Source organism: Micropterus dolomieu, linkage group LG17 (genome assembly GCF_021292245.1).
Source record: "Micropterus dolomieu isolate WLL.071019.BEF.003 ecotype Adirondacks linkage group LG17, ASM2129224v1, whole genome shotgun sequence".
Classification (NCBI taxonomy): Eukaryota; Metazoa; Chordata; class Actinopteri; order Centrarchiformes; family Centrarchidae; genus Micropterus; species Micropterus dolomieu.
Window position 1 is genome coordinate 1,472,817 of NC_060166.1, and position 16,418 is coordinate 1,489,234.

A 16,418-nucleotide genomic window follows, 5' to 3' on the forward strand; every position below is an offset into this window, starting at 1 on the left:
ACAATATACACACAGAGGTACAGACAGTAAAGGTGATGTTGCTATAGACTAAATGAAAAATGGTACAGATATTTATAATAGTGTTAATGATAATAATCGTAATGTTAATGATTATAATAACAATAATAACAATAGGACTAGTAACAATAATTTTAGCAGAGGGTGTCGAGCAGGAACACAGGGGCAGCAGGTGACCCGCAACCACAGATCCAGACTCCACAGCTCCAGAGCCAGAAACACCTGCAGGAAGTGATAGGAGGAGAGAGGAGAGGGACGAGAAAGCACAAGACTACCAGAAAGGGGAGAAGTCGAGTTAGTAACATGCAATAATGGGATGAGGTTGCATACAGAGGGAGAGAAGAAGGGAGAGAGGAGCTCAGTGCATCATGGGAAATCCCCCGGCAGTCTAGGCCTATAGCAGCATAACTAAGGGATGGTTCAGGACTCACCTGAGCCAGCCCTAACTATAAGCTTTATCAAAGAGGAAAGTCTTAAGCCTACTCTTAAATGTGGAGATGGTGTCTGCCTCCTGAACCCAAACTGGAACCTGGTTCCACAGGAGAGGAGCTTGATAGCTGAACGCTCTGGCTCCTAGTCTACTTTTGGAGACTCTAGGAACCACAAGTATTGCATTCTGGGAGCGCAGTGCTCTGGTGGGGTAGTAAGATACTATGAGCTCTTTAATATAAGATGGTGCCTGACCATTAAGAGCTTTGTAGGTAAGAAGAATGATTTTAAATTCTATTCTGGATTTTACTGGAAGCCAATGCAGAGAAGCTAAAACAGGAGAAATGTGATCTCTTTTCCTGGTTCCTGTCAGAACACGTGCTGCAGCATTCTGAATCAGCTGAAGAGTCTTAATGGACTTTTTTGAGCAGCCTGATAATAAGGAATTGCAGTAATCCAGCCTAGAAGTAACAAATGCATGGACTAGTTTTTCTGCATCATTTTTAGACAGGATGTTCCTGATTTTTGCAATATTACGTAGGCATGTACGACATGTCCTGATCAAAGATAACTCCAAGATTCCTCACAGTGGTGCTGGAGGCCAGCCACAAGTGACTTGCTTTCCTTTTCTTTCTTTTACACTTATTCACCAGGTCACACACCCACTCCTCACATGTGTAAACACTGACTACTTAACTGATCACTAACCAATCACTGCTTCAGTATAGGCTTATAAAGAAGTTACAGTTTTTCTCAATTGCTTGAACACTATAACCAGCCTTTTGAGCTAAAATTTCAAAACAATAACTCTAACAATTTTTCAAAGAGCGCACCCATTTCCCTAAACTCTACACAATTCCCTACACCATGTGGTCATTGAGAAAGCACTGACATTCAATATTGTTCACTCAATCAGCACAGGTTGAGCTCAATTAGCACACATCCACCCAGGTGGAAACACAAACAAAATTGATAACACACCAATCAGAAGCTTCAATAGCTATAAAAAAGAGCCAGAGTCAGTTCATTCATTTCAAATTCAAGGAAGAAGTTGAGGAGTAGGAGGAAGAGCAGTATGGAGAGGAGTAAGAGGTGAAGGAAGAGGAACAGTAGGGGTTGGATAGGAGTAAGATGAGGAGTAGGAGGAAGTGAAGAAGGAGGGAGGAGGAGGAGGTGGAGAAGAGGGTGGAGGAGATAGAGAGAAGAGGAGTAGGGAGGAGGAGAAGGGAAATGGAGGAGGAGTAGGGAGAGGAGGCAAAGGTGGAGAACAAAAATCTCTGGCCTGTCCCAGACCAAAGACAGGATGCTGGGGCAGAATAATTTGTTGTTTGGTGTGTTGTACTGTACAGCACACTAAGGAATAAAAAAAATGTTTACATTTGTTATTTCTTTTGTTGTGTTCATCATGTGAAAAGGTTTTTGAGGGGGAGAACCACAAGCAATGTTACTAATAACCAGTTTTTATAGTATTGTTTTGAATTTATCTCACCAGTGTGTCAGACTGTGTTGTAGTGTGTGTGTTTTTGAGTGCTTGTGTGTTATATCTGAGGGCAAAGTTTAGTTTTTCAGCAAGATTTAATGGTTTTGAGTGGAAAGCTTCATTTTGACCTGAAAATTGGATGTTTGGAGAAGTGGGTGAGAAGTTGTGGATTTGTGTTTAGACTTTCGAGAAAAAAGAGGCATAATTTCAAGAAATGTGTTTGGGCAATCAAGAAAAACTTTAAAGGTCAGATACCTGTTTTGAACAATGGATGCCAACAATGGACAGAGAGCAAAGGGAGTAGGAGGGAGAGGCAGGGGACGATAACAAGAACAAGTTCAAGGAGGAAGAGTTTGAAGACGAGGATGACTTGGAAGAGGACTAGTTGGATGAGGACGAGGGCAAATAAGAGAAGGAAGGAGAGCCATGTCTGATGAGATCAGGGCCACACTTATTGATCATGTGATCAACCACAGGTTGACAATGAGAGAAGCTGGACTGAGAGTCCAGCACAACTGGAGTCGTTTTACAGTGGTGACCATAATTTGAACCTAAATCTAATAGTTATTTCAGCAGTACAATACTGTAAAATAAGTATTATTGCTTGGCAATAAAAGTAAAAATTATATTTTTGGTTTATATATGTTTATGGTTTTCGTTTCTTGTATGCTACTGTATACAACACTGTGCTACTGTTACAACAGTAATGTTTTGCCAAATTTCTGTTTCAACATTGCATTGGTGTTTAAAGTGTACTTTTCAACTCCTCTCAGCAGATTTCTTTCACTTTAGAACACAATACGGAAACGTACACAAAGGCCTATGAAAGACAAAAGAGCTTTAAATTTAGAACAACAGTGTGTAAATGGCATAACCAATAATTTACTATTTTGAAGTGTTTGCCATCTGATGCAAAAGCCTCATTTTGGGATGTGTTTATGGCATTTTGAATGCAGTATTTAATTTTGAAGGACATATGCAGCATTTTGCATTTTGTGTGAGCAATGTTGGGAAGTGTGTGTAGAGTTTTGAAAAAAGGCGACATAGTTTTGAAAACGTGTGTAAGCAGTTGTAAAAAACTGTAATTTCCCTTACACCCACTCAGTTTACGTATATTTTACATTTTGAATACAGGTGTTGGTTTCCATTCATTTCAGGTTTGGTATGAAAATAATTTAGCGGACTTGCTTATGAATACAAAACTTGCTTACAAATACATCACAGTAAACTCATCACAGTCTGAATTAATTATTGTCAAGGCGAGATTACCTTTAAGGAATGCAATTTAAGTGCAGATTGGTTTGAAACTAAACACTTGACAATGAACCCACAAATGCAGTCCAAAATATTCTAGATTTCTAAAAATCATTAGCATGATTTCCTAAATAGTTAGTTGTGATGTAAAGTACCATGTAAAGTATTGTTTTATACAAAATCTCTGTAATGGTACTTCACTGTAAAACCCTGCTGCTTAACACTACTACTACTACCAATATCAGAATCAGAATCAGGTTAATTGCCAGGTACATTTTCACATACCAGAAATTTGCCTTGGTATAAATTGGTGCTTACACATGAACATAAAAAATTTACACTTAAAAAGTGAGGAGATCAAAAAATGTACATGTATACAAAAAATACAATAATACTATAATACAATCCTGACAAGTATGTGCAAAGGTTGGCAACATGAGCATAAAGCACAGTTGAGCGTTGTTGTAAAGTGTGGGGTCAGGAGAGTGTATGAGTGTGTGTGTTTGGGGAGGGGGGCATGAGAGTCAGTGACAGTGGGGACCCGGGCCTTGCCATCGGAAAAAGACTGTCCTTGTGGCGGGAGGTTTTGGTCCCGATGGACCGCAGCCTCCTGTCCGAGGGGAGAGTCTGAATCAGTTTGTGTCCTGGAGGCGTACAGGTCCTGAAGAGACGAAAGGTGACAGCCAATCACCTTCTCTGCAGAGCGAATGATGCGCTGCAGCCTGCCCTTGTCCCTGGCAGTGGCAGCAGCGTACCAGATGATGATGGAGGAGGTGAGGATGGACTCAATGATGGCGGTGTAGAAGTGGAAGCGGAAGGAGTCCATAGTGGTGACTGGGGAGTCACCCAGGATGATGGGGGAGGGTGGGGCAGGTGGAGTCAGGCATGCTCAGCTGGGACAGAGCTGGGACAATATTACTGTAATTATGACTAATTATTATTACAATAGTAATAACTGCAAATAATAAAGGACTCTTATTTATTCATTAATTATTTATGTTATATGTAAATAAACATTATGCACTATATGTTTTCTACTGACACTGATATTGTTAGAACTGAACACGGTGTGTGTTTAACATGTTCCAGATGGATAGCAACGCCACTCGCAATCTCAGCTGGGATCAAGCAGAGAGTCCATCTGAAAGCAGTGGACAACCCCATCCTGGAACTCTACTACGCTACTCAGTGTAGAAATCCTGCTCAGGTAAACAAAGTAAAAATCAAATCTCAGTTCTGTCACTAATATTTATATTGCTTTTAACTACATGAGAACTGCACTGTACACATCTCTGTTCTAGATGAGGAGGCAGGCAGGCATTTAGCTTAATTGACTGTTGCTTTACAAGTGGGTGCTTTCATTTTCCTATCATTGTAACATTAAATATTATACAGTTATTACACAGACAGTTTTACCACACAGATGCCAGGAGAACCAAATGAATCAGACAGTCCACAGTAGTTTTATAGTCTGAAGCTCCTATTAGGAAGTGAAAACAAATAAGATTAATGTTTCAACCCAAACTGTTGTTAAGCCCTGAGTATTGCAGAGCTACTTACTGCTTCTGAGCTTAGAACAGTTGTCCAATCCAATGGGAGAACATAATATACATTCTGGGTGCCTTCCTTTGGGTTTGACTTTATTGTTAGTGGTTATGATAACTGGATTTAACTGTGTTTGATTTGTTTTAAACCTGTCTGCTTTTCTGAGTACTCATACTGCTTGTGGTATTGGACTCTGCTGTAATGAAAATGTTGTCAAAATCATGAGATCAAGAGGCCATGAAAAACAAGAATCGTTTGTCTCATGTCAAGATAATGTAGATTAAAAAGTCCCTTCACCCAAATAAAAAACATATATTGTTGTATATTTTGAAGATGTGACCAACCTTCAGGATGGTCAAGAGAACACAAATAATAACTGGTGTCCTCCTGTGTGGTGTCCCACATGGGTTAACACCTGGTCCACCTTTTTGTTTTGTGTTTTCAGGCAGCTGCTTTGTCACAAAAAATACATTATAAATGATCATTATTATGCTGACAACACACAAATCTGTCTTGCTGTAACAGTCAGTTGGTCCATTGTTGGATGATCCAACATCCAGAATCCATTACTGCAATGTGCTTTTGTCTGGCCTGTCCATGACAGCAACGAGGGCTCTTCACTTGCTCCAAAACACATCAGTCAGACCAGCCTTACTAGCTCTAAAAAGGCTGATGATGTTTTACATGCTCCAGTGTATTTGCATTGGTTACCAATACAAGCCAGAGCTTCATTTCAAAATCCCTCTGACAAGGCTTTAAAGGGACTTGGCCATCTTATTACAGTGTAATTACCTATAACTGTTCACTCTCTTCCAGGTACACATTGTTGGGCTATCTAAGAAAAGCAGTTTGTCAGTAAGACAAGTTGAGCGCTGGTTCAGAAGAAGACGCAGTCGGGACCATCCTGGAGTCCTGAAAAAGTTCAGAGAAGCCAGGTCACTACTCTGTGTGCGTGTGTGTGTGTGTGTGTGTGATGATAATAATAATAATGCAGTACCTGCAATAGCCATACAAACCTGCCTCCCCTCTGCTTCCTACAGTTGGAGGTTTCTCTTCTACCTGTTGGCGTTCATCGGAGGAATAGTGGCATTGTACGATGTGAGTAGCTTATATGATTGCAACAGGAACCCATATCGGCCAGAAACAGTTTACAGAAGGAAATATTTTACTGTGAAAAGCAGATTAAGACAGCTGTAGTTACGTTCACAAGTTACTAGCGACATTGTGGGTGTGGCTGTATAGCATTCATAAAAGCTTTCTTCATGTACATTTCTAATAAATTGTAGAAATATAATAATTTTTCTCACTGTTTTTGTAGAAAGAATGGCTTTATGACACTTCCGAAGTATGGACAGGTTTTCCAAAGCAGGTTTGCATGCTTTTGTAATACACCATAATCATAATAATATCTGAAAATACAAATGAGTTTCTAGACAAATGAGACGTCCTTTCCTCTGAATAGTCATGCTGAAAGACAACAGACTCTCCTCCTGAGTATATTATCCAGGATTGACTATAAGTTAAAGGGTCTGACCAAGTCCTTACAGTACAAATCTTTTTTCTGACTCTGATTCTGTTTCTGTGTCTCTCTGTCTGCAGTCCATGCTGGAGTCTCAGTACTGGTATTATATCTTGGAGATGAGCTTCTATGGCTCTCTGCTTTTCAGCATTGCCTCTGATGTCAAGAGAAAGGTGAGTATAGATTGTTAGAGGCCACAAATAAAAAAAAATCTCCTGCACTCCTGATGTATTAATGCCCAGCTAGAATTTGTGGTTTTATTTTATGCCATTATAGCTCTGGACATTCAAGTCTGTATTATTTTGAATCCCAAACAAGTGCAAAAAAACCTGTCCATTATTACTCAGCCAGTGATATGGGCTGTTTAGCATTTTGACACAGTGAACCACCAAATCCTACTGTTCACCTTATAAGAACCAGGCATCTAATCTCATCTCAGCACCACCGTGCTTTGAGTCCTACATTAGTACCAGTACATCAGTATCCAACTCAGTTCCGCCTCGCTCCCTTCAGAAATCTGGGCATCCTGATTAACAACTAACTAACTTTCACTTAGCATGCTGCATCTGTGATTTGGTCATGTTGCTTCACACTATATAACGTCAAAAAGAACAGGGGCCTCTGGGTCTGTACAAACAAGAACACTGGTGTTTATCAAACATGCACATGCATAACTTTACGCAGTGAATGATAAATCGTCGTAAAGTAAAGTCAGTGCTATCACAGTGATCAATAAAACTCAGTCAAGCAGATAGACAGGCAAAATTGTTCAGTTAAATTGTTTATTAAATACTAATAAATCATACTTTTTCTCTTTTGTTTCAATCAATATCATGTATTTATCGAGCTATGGCCACAGTGATTCCCTCGGGATCAATTCCTATCCACCCTCAGCCTCTGCCATCTTTCCATCAAGTAAACTAATACGTGATGTCACTGTCTGTGTATGGCGGTTGCATCACGTCCTGGGGTCTCATTTATAAAACTGTGCATAGACACCTCACTAAAAGTGTACATGCGCCCAAAAGCCAAAAATGGTGTATGCCAAAAAATATTCAGACTTATAAAAGCGTGCGTACGCACACTTGTAAGCAAGTTCCCTTTATAAATTACAATCAACTTGAAATGTGGCATGCGAGGGAGCTCCAAGTCCGACCCTTCAAACGCCCATAGTTGCCTATAAATGGTCAGTGAAACGCCCCTTATTAATATTAATACATCCTGACTGCAGGAAGAAAAGGAGACAAAATCTGACAGAGAAGCTACAAAACGAGATTTAACTCAGTGTGACACTGACGTTCCTTTTGGTGAAGCGGAAACATGTTGTTTGGTGGGTAAAAAATGCTCTTTCACGCAACGCTTGTGCACCGGAAGAAAGGGGGCACCGGAGCTCCACCCCTTTATGACCGATCTGCAGGAAGGGGCATCCCTCCTGGGTAGTTACGTCACTGACCGGAGGGGGACACACAGACGCAAGACGGGATGACTAAGGTACTAATTTGGATCCCCCCATTTGAAAAGAGAGTAAACCAAACGCATTCCACCTGTGTTTAAACATTTGTTTACAGCCCACTCAGTTAACGAGGCTGGCGATGGGTTAAAAGAAATAGCCTGTGACTTGTTGTAAATGACAATAAAATAGTGTTGTTTTTCCAAAATATGTTTTTACAAGCAGCGCATCCACTGGCGCACAGCGTTTGGCTCGATAAGGCAACGAACATGGAATAAAAATACATGAAACTCTGCTCTCGTATTTGTTCGACTGACACATTGAAAACGGCATCCATTTAAATATAATTTGTCCTCCTGTTCACCTTATTTATGAGAATACATTTCAATGCATGTATTATTCTCAGTCATGGTTCTTTTTGTGCGCCGCAAATGATCTTAAACTAGCCTATGTTTTTAATCAAAGGAGTATTTAGAAAGGCTTTAAGCCTATACTACTCAGTGGTAATATTTCGATATATTTTACACAGTAGTAGGCCTTCATTTCAAACAGTTTCATCCTTCTTCCATGTGTTTCTCATTTCTCCTCTTTATGTGCGTACGCATTATTCAGAGTTTACTTCAGTAAACTCTTTTTTCCCGTCAAGTTTGTTTTTTATAGATCACAACCTTTGCTTGGGAAGTGGCATATGCACGTTTCCAGCCCTGTTTTTGTATGTTCGCACCATTTATAAATGAGACCCCTGATCCTTAGCAGTTGTATTTCAGACATGGGGTTGATTTTTAGAAATGCTTGGGAATATGTAGCTTGAATGGACTGCACTACTCTATAAAAATAGCTTCGCTACTAAAAAGCTATTTGAATCAGAAAACAGCGACGATACCACCACACTACTGAGAAATGTAGTTAAACTAGTAATGGCGCTGCTTGTAGCAACGCTACTGCCCAACACTGATAATGTATGGGTGACTGTGAGAAAGGGTGAATGGTTTTATTTTATGTGAGGTTACCACTGTTCACAAATAGATCAAGATCAACTTTATTGTCCCCTGAAGGAAATTTGTCTTGAGCATCAGTGCCGCATGAGGCTGCAGTAACACCAATAACACATGTGGACTTTACACTCAGATACATCATACAGTCAGCACCATACATTTACATTACACAAGTTGCACACTTGTACAAGTATCTGAGACCCTGAGACCCTGCCCCTATCAATATATATATATATCAATAATTGATTACAAGGTAAGTAGAACCTGAGTGATATGAACCTATGAATTATTATATTCAATTGCACTTGAGCACATAAAGCAGAAAACAATATAACAAACACTAAAAGTGCAACCACCACATTTCTATATTACAAAGAAAAACTCATGTAAGACCTGGTTGATAAAAAACATTAGTGCAAGCGATCAATCAATATTAAACTATGCTTAAAAATACATAAAGTGCCGGAAGTGCTTCAAGCCGCCTTGTTAGGAGCAGATTGTTTGTTTAGGAGCGCTATGGAAGTTGGGATGAAGGACAGCTTATAGCGTTTACTTTTACATCTTCCGTTTCCCTGAAGGTAGAACATCATATTCAGAGTGCAGAATATGGGAAGGGTCCTTCAGAATTTTCTAAGCCTGGGAGACTACCACATTTTCAAAATGGTCTGAAGGGAAGTGTAGTCTTTCTTTCCCATAACCTTCATTGCAGCTTTTATTAGTCTTTCAATTCTTGTTTTGCACTGGATGGTAAGGGTGCCAAACCAGGATGCCATTCCATATCTGATCAGACTTTCCAGCACAGCGTTGTAAAATAAAGTCATGATCTTAGTACTCACCCCTACCAGTCTCAATCTGTGGAGAAAATGCAGTCCTTGGGCCAATTTGGCACACAAATAGTCGACATGCACATTTCCTTTTAATTGGTTATCTAATTGTATACCCAAGTACTTATATGAAGTTACTTGCTCAATTTCTCTGTCCCCAGTGACTACATTGTCATGGGCTCTCAGTTCCCTGGGATCAAATATCATCATTTTGTTTTCAAATTATACAGGATGAGATGATTCCTCACACACCAATCCTTAAAGAAGTCAATCTCCCTGTAATAAGTTGAAGGGCAGTCGCCACCATGCAATAAACCTAAAATGATTGTGTCATCAGAGAATTTTATGACATAGCCTGGTTGTTGGACACACTGCTTCTACACTCATCAGCATAAAGTGTGAACAATAGTGGAGAGCTAACAGCTCCTTGAGGTACTCCTGTACTACAATATTTCGTCTTAGAGAGTGTAGCATTTACCTTCACCTGTTGTGACCTGTTTGTTAAAAGAGAGTAAAAGCATTTGATAATTAAAGGATTAACTTTCAAGTCAGCAAGCCTCTGAACGAGCAAGTGAGGACGAATAGTATCAAAAGCAGAACTAAAATCAGCAAATAAAACACGTGCATAAGCGTTAGAGTCTTCTAAGTGCTTCCTTATTAAATGAGATACTGTAATGAATGCGTCCACAGTACTCTGCCCCTCTCTATGTGCAAACTGGAAGGGATTGAGACAAGGAGTTACTTCTTATCATGTTTAGTTCCTTTTGTGCTACAGCCATCCCCAGCCGATCCTTGTTTTTGAAGGCCAGCTTCTTTTTATTAATACAGGCTTTCAACTCCTTTGTGATATATGGCTTATTGTTAGGGAAATGCAAAACATCCTTTTCGGGGACAACATTATCAATACAATAATGTAACAATGTAATATAGTCAGTAATTGTTTCGGTTGCTTCATTTAACTCCAAGGTGTGGAAAATGCTCCAGTCAGTACTAGAGAAACGGCCTCATAGAAAGACAGAGCACTTCCAGATCCGGGTCGCATGAAATTTCCCTAATTGTCAATTCTTTGCACCAGGTATCTCTCACATAAACACAGATGCCTCCTCCTCTGGTCTTCCCTGTCTGCTCGTACAATGCAGAAGCCCTCTAGCTGAAGCATAGGTATATCCTTACAGAGCCATGACTTAATTAAGACCATAATGCATGACTCCCTATATTCATGGTAATAACGTGTATTGAGTTGTAGCTCCTCCATTTTGCTGAACAGTGACATTGCGTACATTGTTCAAAATAATAGAAGGAAGTTGTGGCTTACTGCGCCGGGGGCGTTGTCTGACCCCTCCACGCCTGCCTCTTTTGCGCCGGTGGGGACTCTCCTGACGTCCTCCGGTAGATGAACCAGAGTTATGTCTCCTCTGTGCTGGAGGGCAAACAGGATCTCTCTGGAGTTTACTCGATGTTCTTCATTATGCATAGACGATTTAGAGGGTGGGTGCAAACTCTTACACAGGAGTTCGCCAACCACCAACATAAGCATTAGGAGTGATTTAAGTAGCTTCATGTCTCGGCTTTAACACAGTCCTTTGCTGAGTGTTAATTTACTATAATGCTACCAACTTGAATGCTACAACTCCCAAACCACAGTACTTAACTCATTGAGCCCAGTAGCTTCACTTGTGTGTAGGGGTAGCGTCTAAAACACTAAGTGCAAATGCCAACATCTTCACAACACAAAAACAAATAAAACCGAACAATAATTGCAACAATTGCAACAGCAGCACCAGCAGCAGCAGCACTAAAACCCCTATCACCAGCAGAGCAGCGCCAAAGAGCCCAAATAGGCAATAAAACTACATATAGTCCCTTTAAGTAAAAACATTTCAGAACATATTAAAAGTGAATTTTGTTTGAGTGCATTTAAAAAGTGTACTTTAAGCAATCACACAAAATTTCAACCAAAAACTGTATTTCTCAGCTTTGTATTTATTAATACGATATTGTGTTACAAATTTATTGTTTGATAAATGTGATCAAATGACTAATGTGATTCAATCCCCCCTCCCCCCTCCAGGACTTTAAGGAGCAAATCATCCACCACTTGGCCACGCTGGTCCTCCTATCATTTTCCTGGTGTGTGAACTACATTCGTATAGGAACGCTGGTCATGCTCGTCCATGATGCCTCCGATGTTTTGCTGGAGGTCAGTCACATCCACACATGGTCTTAAACGCCCATCTCTCTAAGATGATATACACTGCCAACATTTTAAACATTTCCTTCATTGTAAAACGTTAGTGAAAGATCCTGGTTATTGTTAAAAAACAACAATATTTTATACCATGGCCACTATGAATTCTCAATAGTGATTGGCATGGGAAGTGTGTATTAACTTTAAGTAACTGGACAGTATGACTGGACATATATTATGTATGTGTTTGATTGCAGTCCTAAATTAATGCACCAGTATTAAACTATAGGTTGCTATAGTTGTATAGTTTGTGTAACCACCTACAAAAACCAAAAAAAAAGGCCAAATAGCTGCAGAGGGAAAAAAGGAGGACCAAAGACGCGACCAAACACCCCGAAGAAAGTAAAGACATGTGGGGAAGTCACAGGTATAGTAAGAGTGAAAGACAGCAAGGGAGAGAGAGACCCCTAGGAAGACCGTTTTAATATCATATAGCAGAGTGCTGTAATTGACAGCAATCAGTAAATTTCTCGTTGTCTCAAACAACCTTTCTCAGACTCCAGAAGTGCCAGTTCTACTTTATCTGTTGCTTGTCAAGGCGAATCTCCAGTTACTTCCACAATGTCAACCAGAATGTTCTTGACTGTTCTCATGGGTTCTGAGTATTTCACTGCAATTTTTCCAGTCAGTCAGTCAGTCTATCACTGACTGGTTTGTATGTTTTTTTTGTGAGAACAGCTTGCAGCAGAAGCAGTAAAGACTATTGAATGAAACTAATCTTTGTCTTGAAATATGCCACCCAGGTTTTCTTGATTTTCTCTCCATTCAGTAATTTTCTTTGAATGCAACAGTGGTGGTTGTAGTATATGCTTGAGAATAAAAAAGAACACAGGGATCTTACCAATGCTGTTTACTTTAACAGGCTTACATTGGAACAACAACATGGTGTTAAGCAGCCGTCTTGATACTACGACAGTGCCGCCTAGCGGTATAAAGTGGCGGGTGCATATAACTGATGAACACAGCAGTGGTGGTGGAGGCAACTTCTCCTGTCCTCTCTTTTTGGAAATGTAAAGTATGATTATACCTGACATGGCCTTCTGCTGACGAACTCTGTCCTTACTGTAAAACAGGACAGCTGGCCGGTCAGCAGAATCTGTAGGCGCTGCATTGATGGACTCATTCAGAATTTGTTTCAGTTGATGGGGTGTCTGCAGGCTGTAGAGTAGCAGCACAGTATGTTTTGCTTGTTGTCCCTTCACCTGCAGGATAATACAAACATGCTTGCAAATTTAGTTATTAATCCTTTAGGAAGGATATACAATGATCATAAATTAAAACCCATCAGGCATTTAACACATCTAAAGCATAGATATTAGATAATGGTTGACCAGTACTTTTCCAATACATGAATAAAAAAGGTCAAGAATCAAGGTTTACATGATTCTCTGATGGGAAAACATTGTGCATTGTACATATGCGCTAGGTTAACTATGTATATATGCGCAAACTGAGTATGTATATATGTGTGAGGTGAGTATATATGAATGTGCGAGTTAGAGTGTGAATACATGTTCTAGGGGTGGGAGGGTAAGATCCGTTGTATAGTGGTTAATCCTCTTGCCTTTGGTGTGGAAGATCCAGGAGCAATTCCTGCTCACTGCATCTATCATTGCAGCAGGTTTTGGGATTATGGGGACATGATAACAATCTTTTAATTTTGGGGGCGATAAAGTGACTGCCAAATCACTAAATGTACATGGAAGAGGAAAGTTTTTGTCCATTTGATAAGTAGGTTAAACGATGTTAGCTATCTAACTATGATTCTTATCCCTGTATGATTGCCAAATAATAATGTCATTCAGCGTCTTTTCAGATGAATGTTACCTAAGCTGTACCCTTGTATGGAGACGTAACGATATTATCAGTATCACGATATTGCTGTCTGTCAGCCTCTCAGCTCTACAGGAGCTGCTGCTGAGTTTGTTAACTCTGAGAAGAGGGAAATACTGCATTTTCCGTTCTAGAAAGAGCAAATTTAACTCCTGTGACAGCCCACTGTAGTGAGGGAGGAGAATCTGCCAATCACAGACTGGGAGCTGATCAAATAAAAGCTACAGCTAAATCAATAAACGGCAATGTAATATGTTGACAGCAAAACAAGTGAAGGTTTATTACTGATGGAATAACTCTCTTTTTATGTGTAGTTGAGTGGTGCAGTGGCAGAATCAACATTTTTCATGCAGTAGGTTCCCAGTTCAAATCCCAGGCATAAGAAGTTACTTTACATTTTTGGCAGAGGATAAAAGTGTCTGACAGACAGCATGGCTGGCACTTCTTACTTCCTGAAGCCTCCATTTTCAGTGCACATTCACACGTTCATTCTTACTTTATTTTTTTATTTGTTACCTCAAGTCAGGAAATGAGGAAGGACACACACCGGAAAATCTTTATTGGGTGTGAATGCTGCAAGCATTTACTTCCAATGTTATTGCTAACCTTTATTATTATAATATTTGACTAACAATAGTGTGAATGCCGTGAAGCAGCTCACTATTGTTAGTCAAATATTTATTATTATTATATTTCTTCCGTACGTTTTTCGCTGGGTTTCAACTCCTCTCTGCTTTGTGCTACAAAAACCATTCAACTATCAAAATGTTCAGCTCTTTAAGGACATTTATGCTTGTAAAAATTTTTTTTTAACTTTTATATTTTTTAAACTATTAAGCTTTTTGTGCAATTTTTTTACAATGTAAGTCAATCGAGAAATCTTCAAATCCTTCTTAAACTTCTTCAACTTTCAAAGGCTACTACTTCTGCATACTTTCAGCTACATTCACCATTTCAGCTTTAAAATGTTCACAAATCTTTAAGCTATAATGCTTGGATTCAACTTTTTGATATCTTTTACAGTTTTTTCACAGTCCCTGTTTTAGTTTCATAAAGATTTCTGCCATAGTAAATTCTCCTCAACATTTCTTGACCAGAGCGGAACATACCAGTTTTAAACTCCCCAAAGTGGTCCCTTTTTTCAACTTTATCCACACAAAAAATATATCACATCATTCACAAATGCCTTCTGCCGCTGCCGGTCAGGTCATTTCGCTGATAAGACCTATAGTTTTGTCTCTAGGGATGTTTGTTTGACAGAAAGTCTCGGAAGGATTTTCCTATCTGTCTCTATTGTAGAGCTGGTTACCTTGGTGATGTAATTTAGCTGATTAAAGATCAAAGGACTGGGTCCTCTGTTCTGATTGGTGGACTGAAGTTAAGCTATTTTCTGAACACCTGTTTGTGTCCTCTTCACTGAACACACACACACACACACACACATTAAAGGAGACTTATTAGGCTTCTTATATTTTCTGTCTTATCTATAATGTTACATGGTTGGATGTTCATGTTAAATGTGGCCAAAGTGTAGCAATCCAGTTTAGCATCAGCCTTCAACAGCCAGCATTCACACCGAAATTTCTCCAGAAATTCCACTGTAAAACTCCACTGTCTAGTTTTATTTATTTATTTTCCTTTGAGGGCAACCAGTGGAACCAACCGACACCTCAGCATGTATGATCCCCAACTTGTTGGGTAATATGTATGCAACATGGAGCAATTGTGGTCTTTGCGTGAAGGTCGGATGCACTACACTCTCATGGCAAGCTACCATGGACCATGGTGTTGTAATACCATAACTTTTGCTGCTTTTGGTGTTATGAAACATTTAGTGACACCTATTTACTAAAAGATTTCTAAATTTTTACACTATGGATAGTATCATTATTATTATTATTTGTAGCTGTAGGTCTAGTAGTATCAGTAGTAGTTGTCATAAAACAAATGTACAACAGCCAAATGTAGCCCTATATAACTTACTAACTCTAAATTAATGGCTCCTCAATTTTTCAATTTTATTTATATAGCGCCAAATCACAACAACAGTTATCTCAGAGCACTTTTCATAAAAGAGCAGGTCTAGACCGTACTCTATGATGTTATTTACAGAAGCCCAACAGTTCCCACCAAGAGCAAGCACTAGGAGACAGAGGCAAGGAAAAACTTCCTTTTAAGAGTCAGAAACCTCGAGCAGAACCATGGCTCAGGGTGGGCGGCCATCTGCCTCGACCGGTTGGGGTGAAGGAGAGGGAGAGAGAGAGAGGGGAGGGAGGCAGCCTACACAATATACACACAGAGGTACAGACAGTAAAGGTGATGTTGCTATAAACTAAATGAAAAATGGTACAGATATTTATAGTAGTGTTAATGGTAACAGTCGTAATGTTAATGATTATAATAACAATAATAACAATAGGACTAAAAACAATAATTGTAGCAGAGGGTGTCGAGCAGGAACACGGGGGCAGCAGGTGACCCGCAGCCACAGATCCAGACTCCACAGCTCCAGAGCCAGAAAACCTGCAGGAAGTGATAGGAGGAGAGAGGAGAGGGACGAGAAAGCACAAGACTACCAGAAAGGGGAGAAGTTGTGTTAGTAACATGCAATAATGGGATGAGGTTGCATACAGAGGGAGAGAAAGTAGAGGAGAGAGGAGCTCAGTGCATCATGGGAAATCCCCCGGCAGTCTAGGCCTATAGCAGCATAACTAAGGGATGGTTCAGGACTCACCTGAGCCAGCCCTAACTATAAGCTTTGTCAAAGAGGAAAGTCTTAAGCCTACTCTTAAATGTGGAGATGGTGTCTGCCTCCTGAACCCA

At 39.9% G+C, this 16,418-nt stretch overlaps 1 protein-coding gene across 1 annotated transcript in view; it reads left to right on the forward strand.

Moving 5' to 3' along the window:
- Window positions 1-12,771, forward strand: part of cers3a (ceramide synthase 3a) — a 25,990-nt gene extending 13,219 nt beyond the window's left edge. Inside the window, exons 2-8 of the mRNA XM_046074352.1 lie at window positions 4,271-4,388; window positions 5,543-5,661; window positions 5,767-5,824; window positions 6,045-6,095; window positions 6,326-6,418; window positions 11,586-11,714; window positions 12,625-12,771. Coding sequence (XP_045930308.1) covers window positions 4,271-4,388; window positions 5,543-5,661; window positions 5,767-5,824; window positions 6,045-6,095; window positions 6,326-6,418; window positions 11,586-11,714; window positions 12,625-12,654 — 598 coding nt within the window. The 3' untranslated portion in view covers window positions 12,655-12,771. The remainder of the gene's footprint in view (window positions 1-4,270; window positions 4,389-5,542; window positions 5,662-5,766; window positions 5,825-6,044; window positions 6,096-6,325; window positions 6,419-11,585; window positions 11,715-12,624) is intronic.
- The last annotated feature ends 3,647 nt before the right edge of the window (window positions 12,772-16,418 follow it).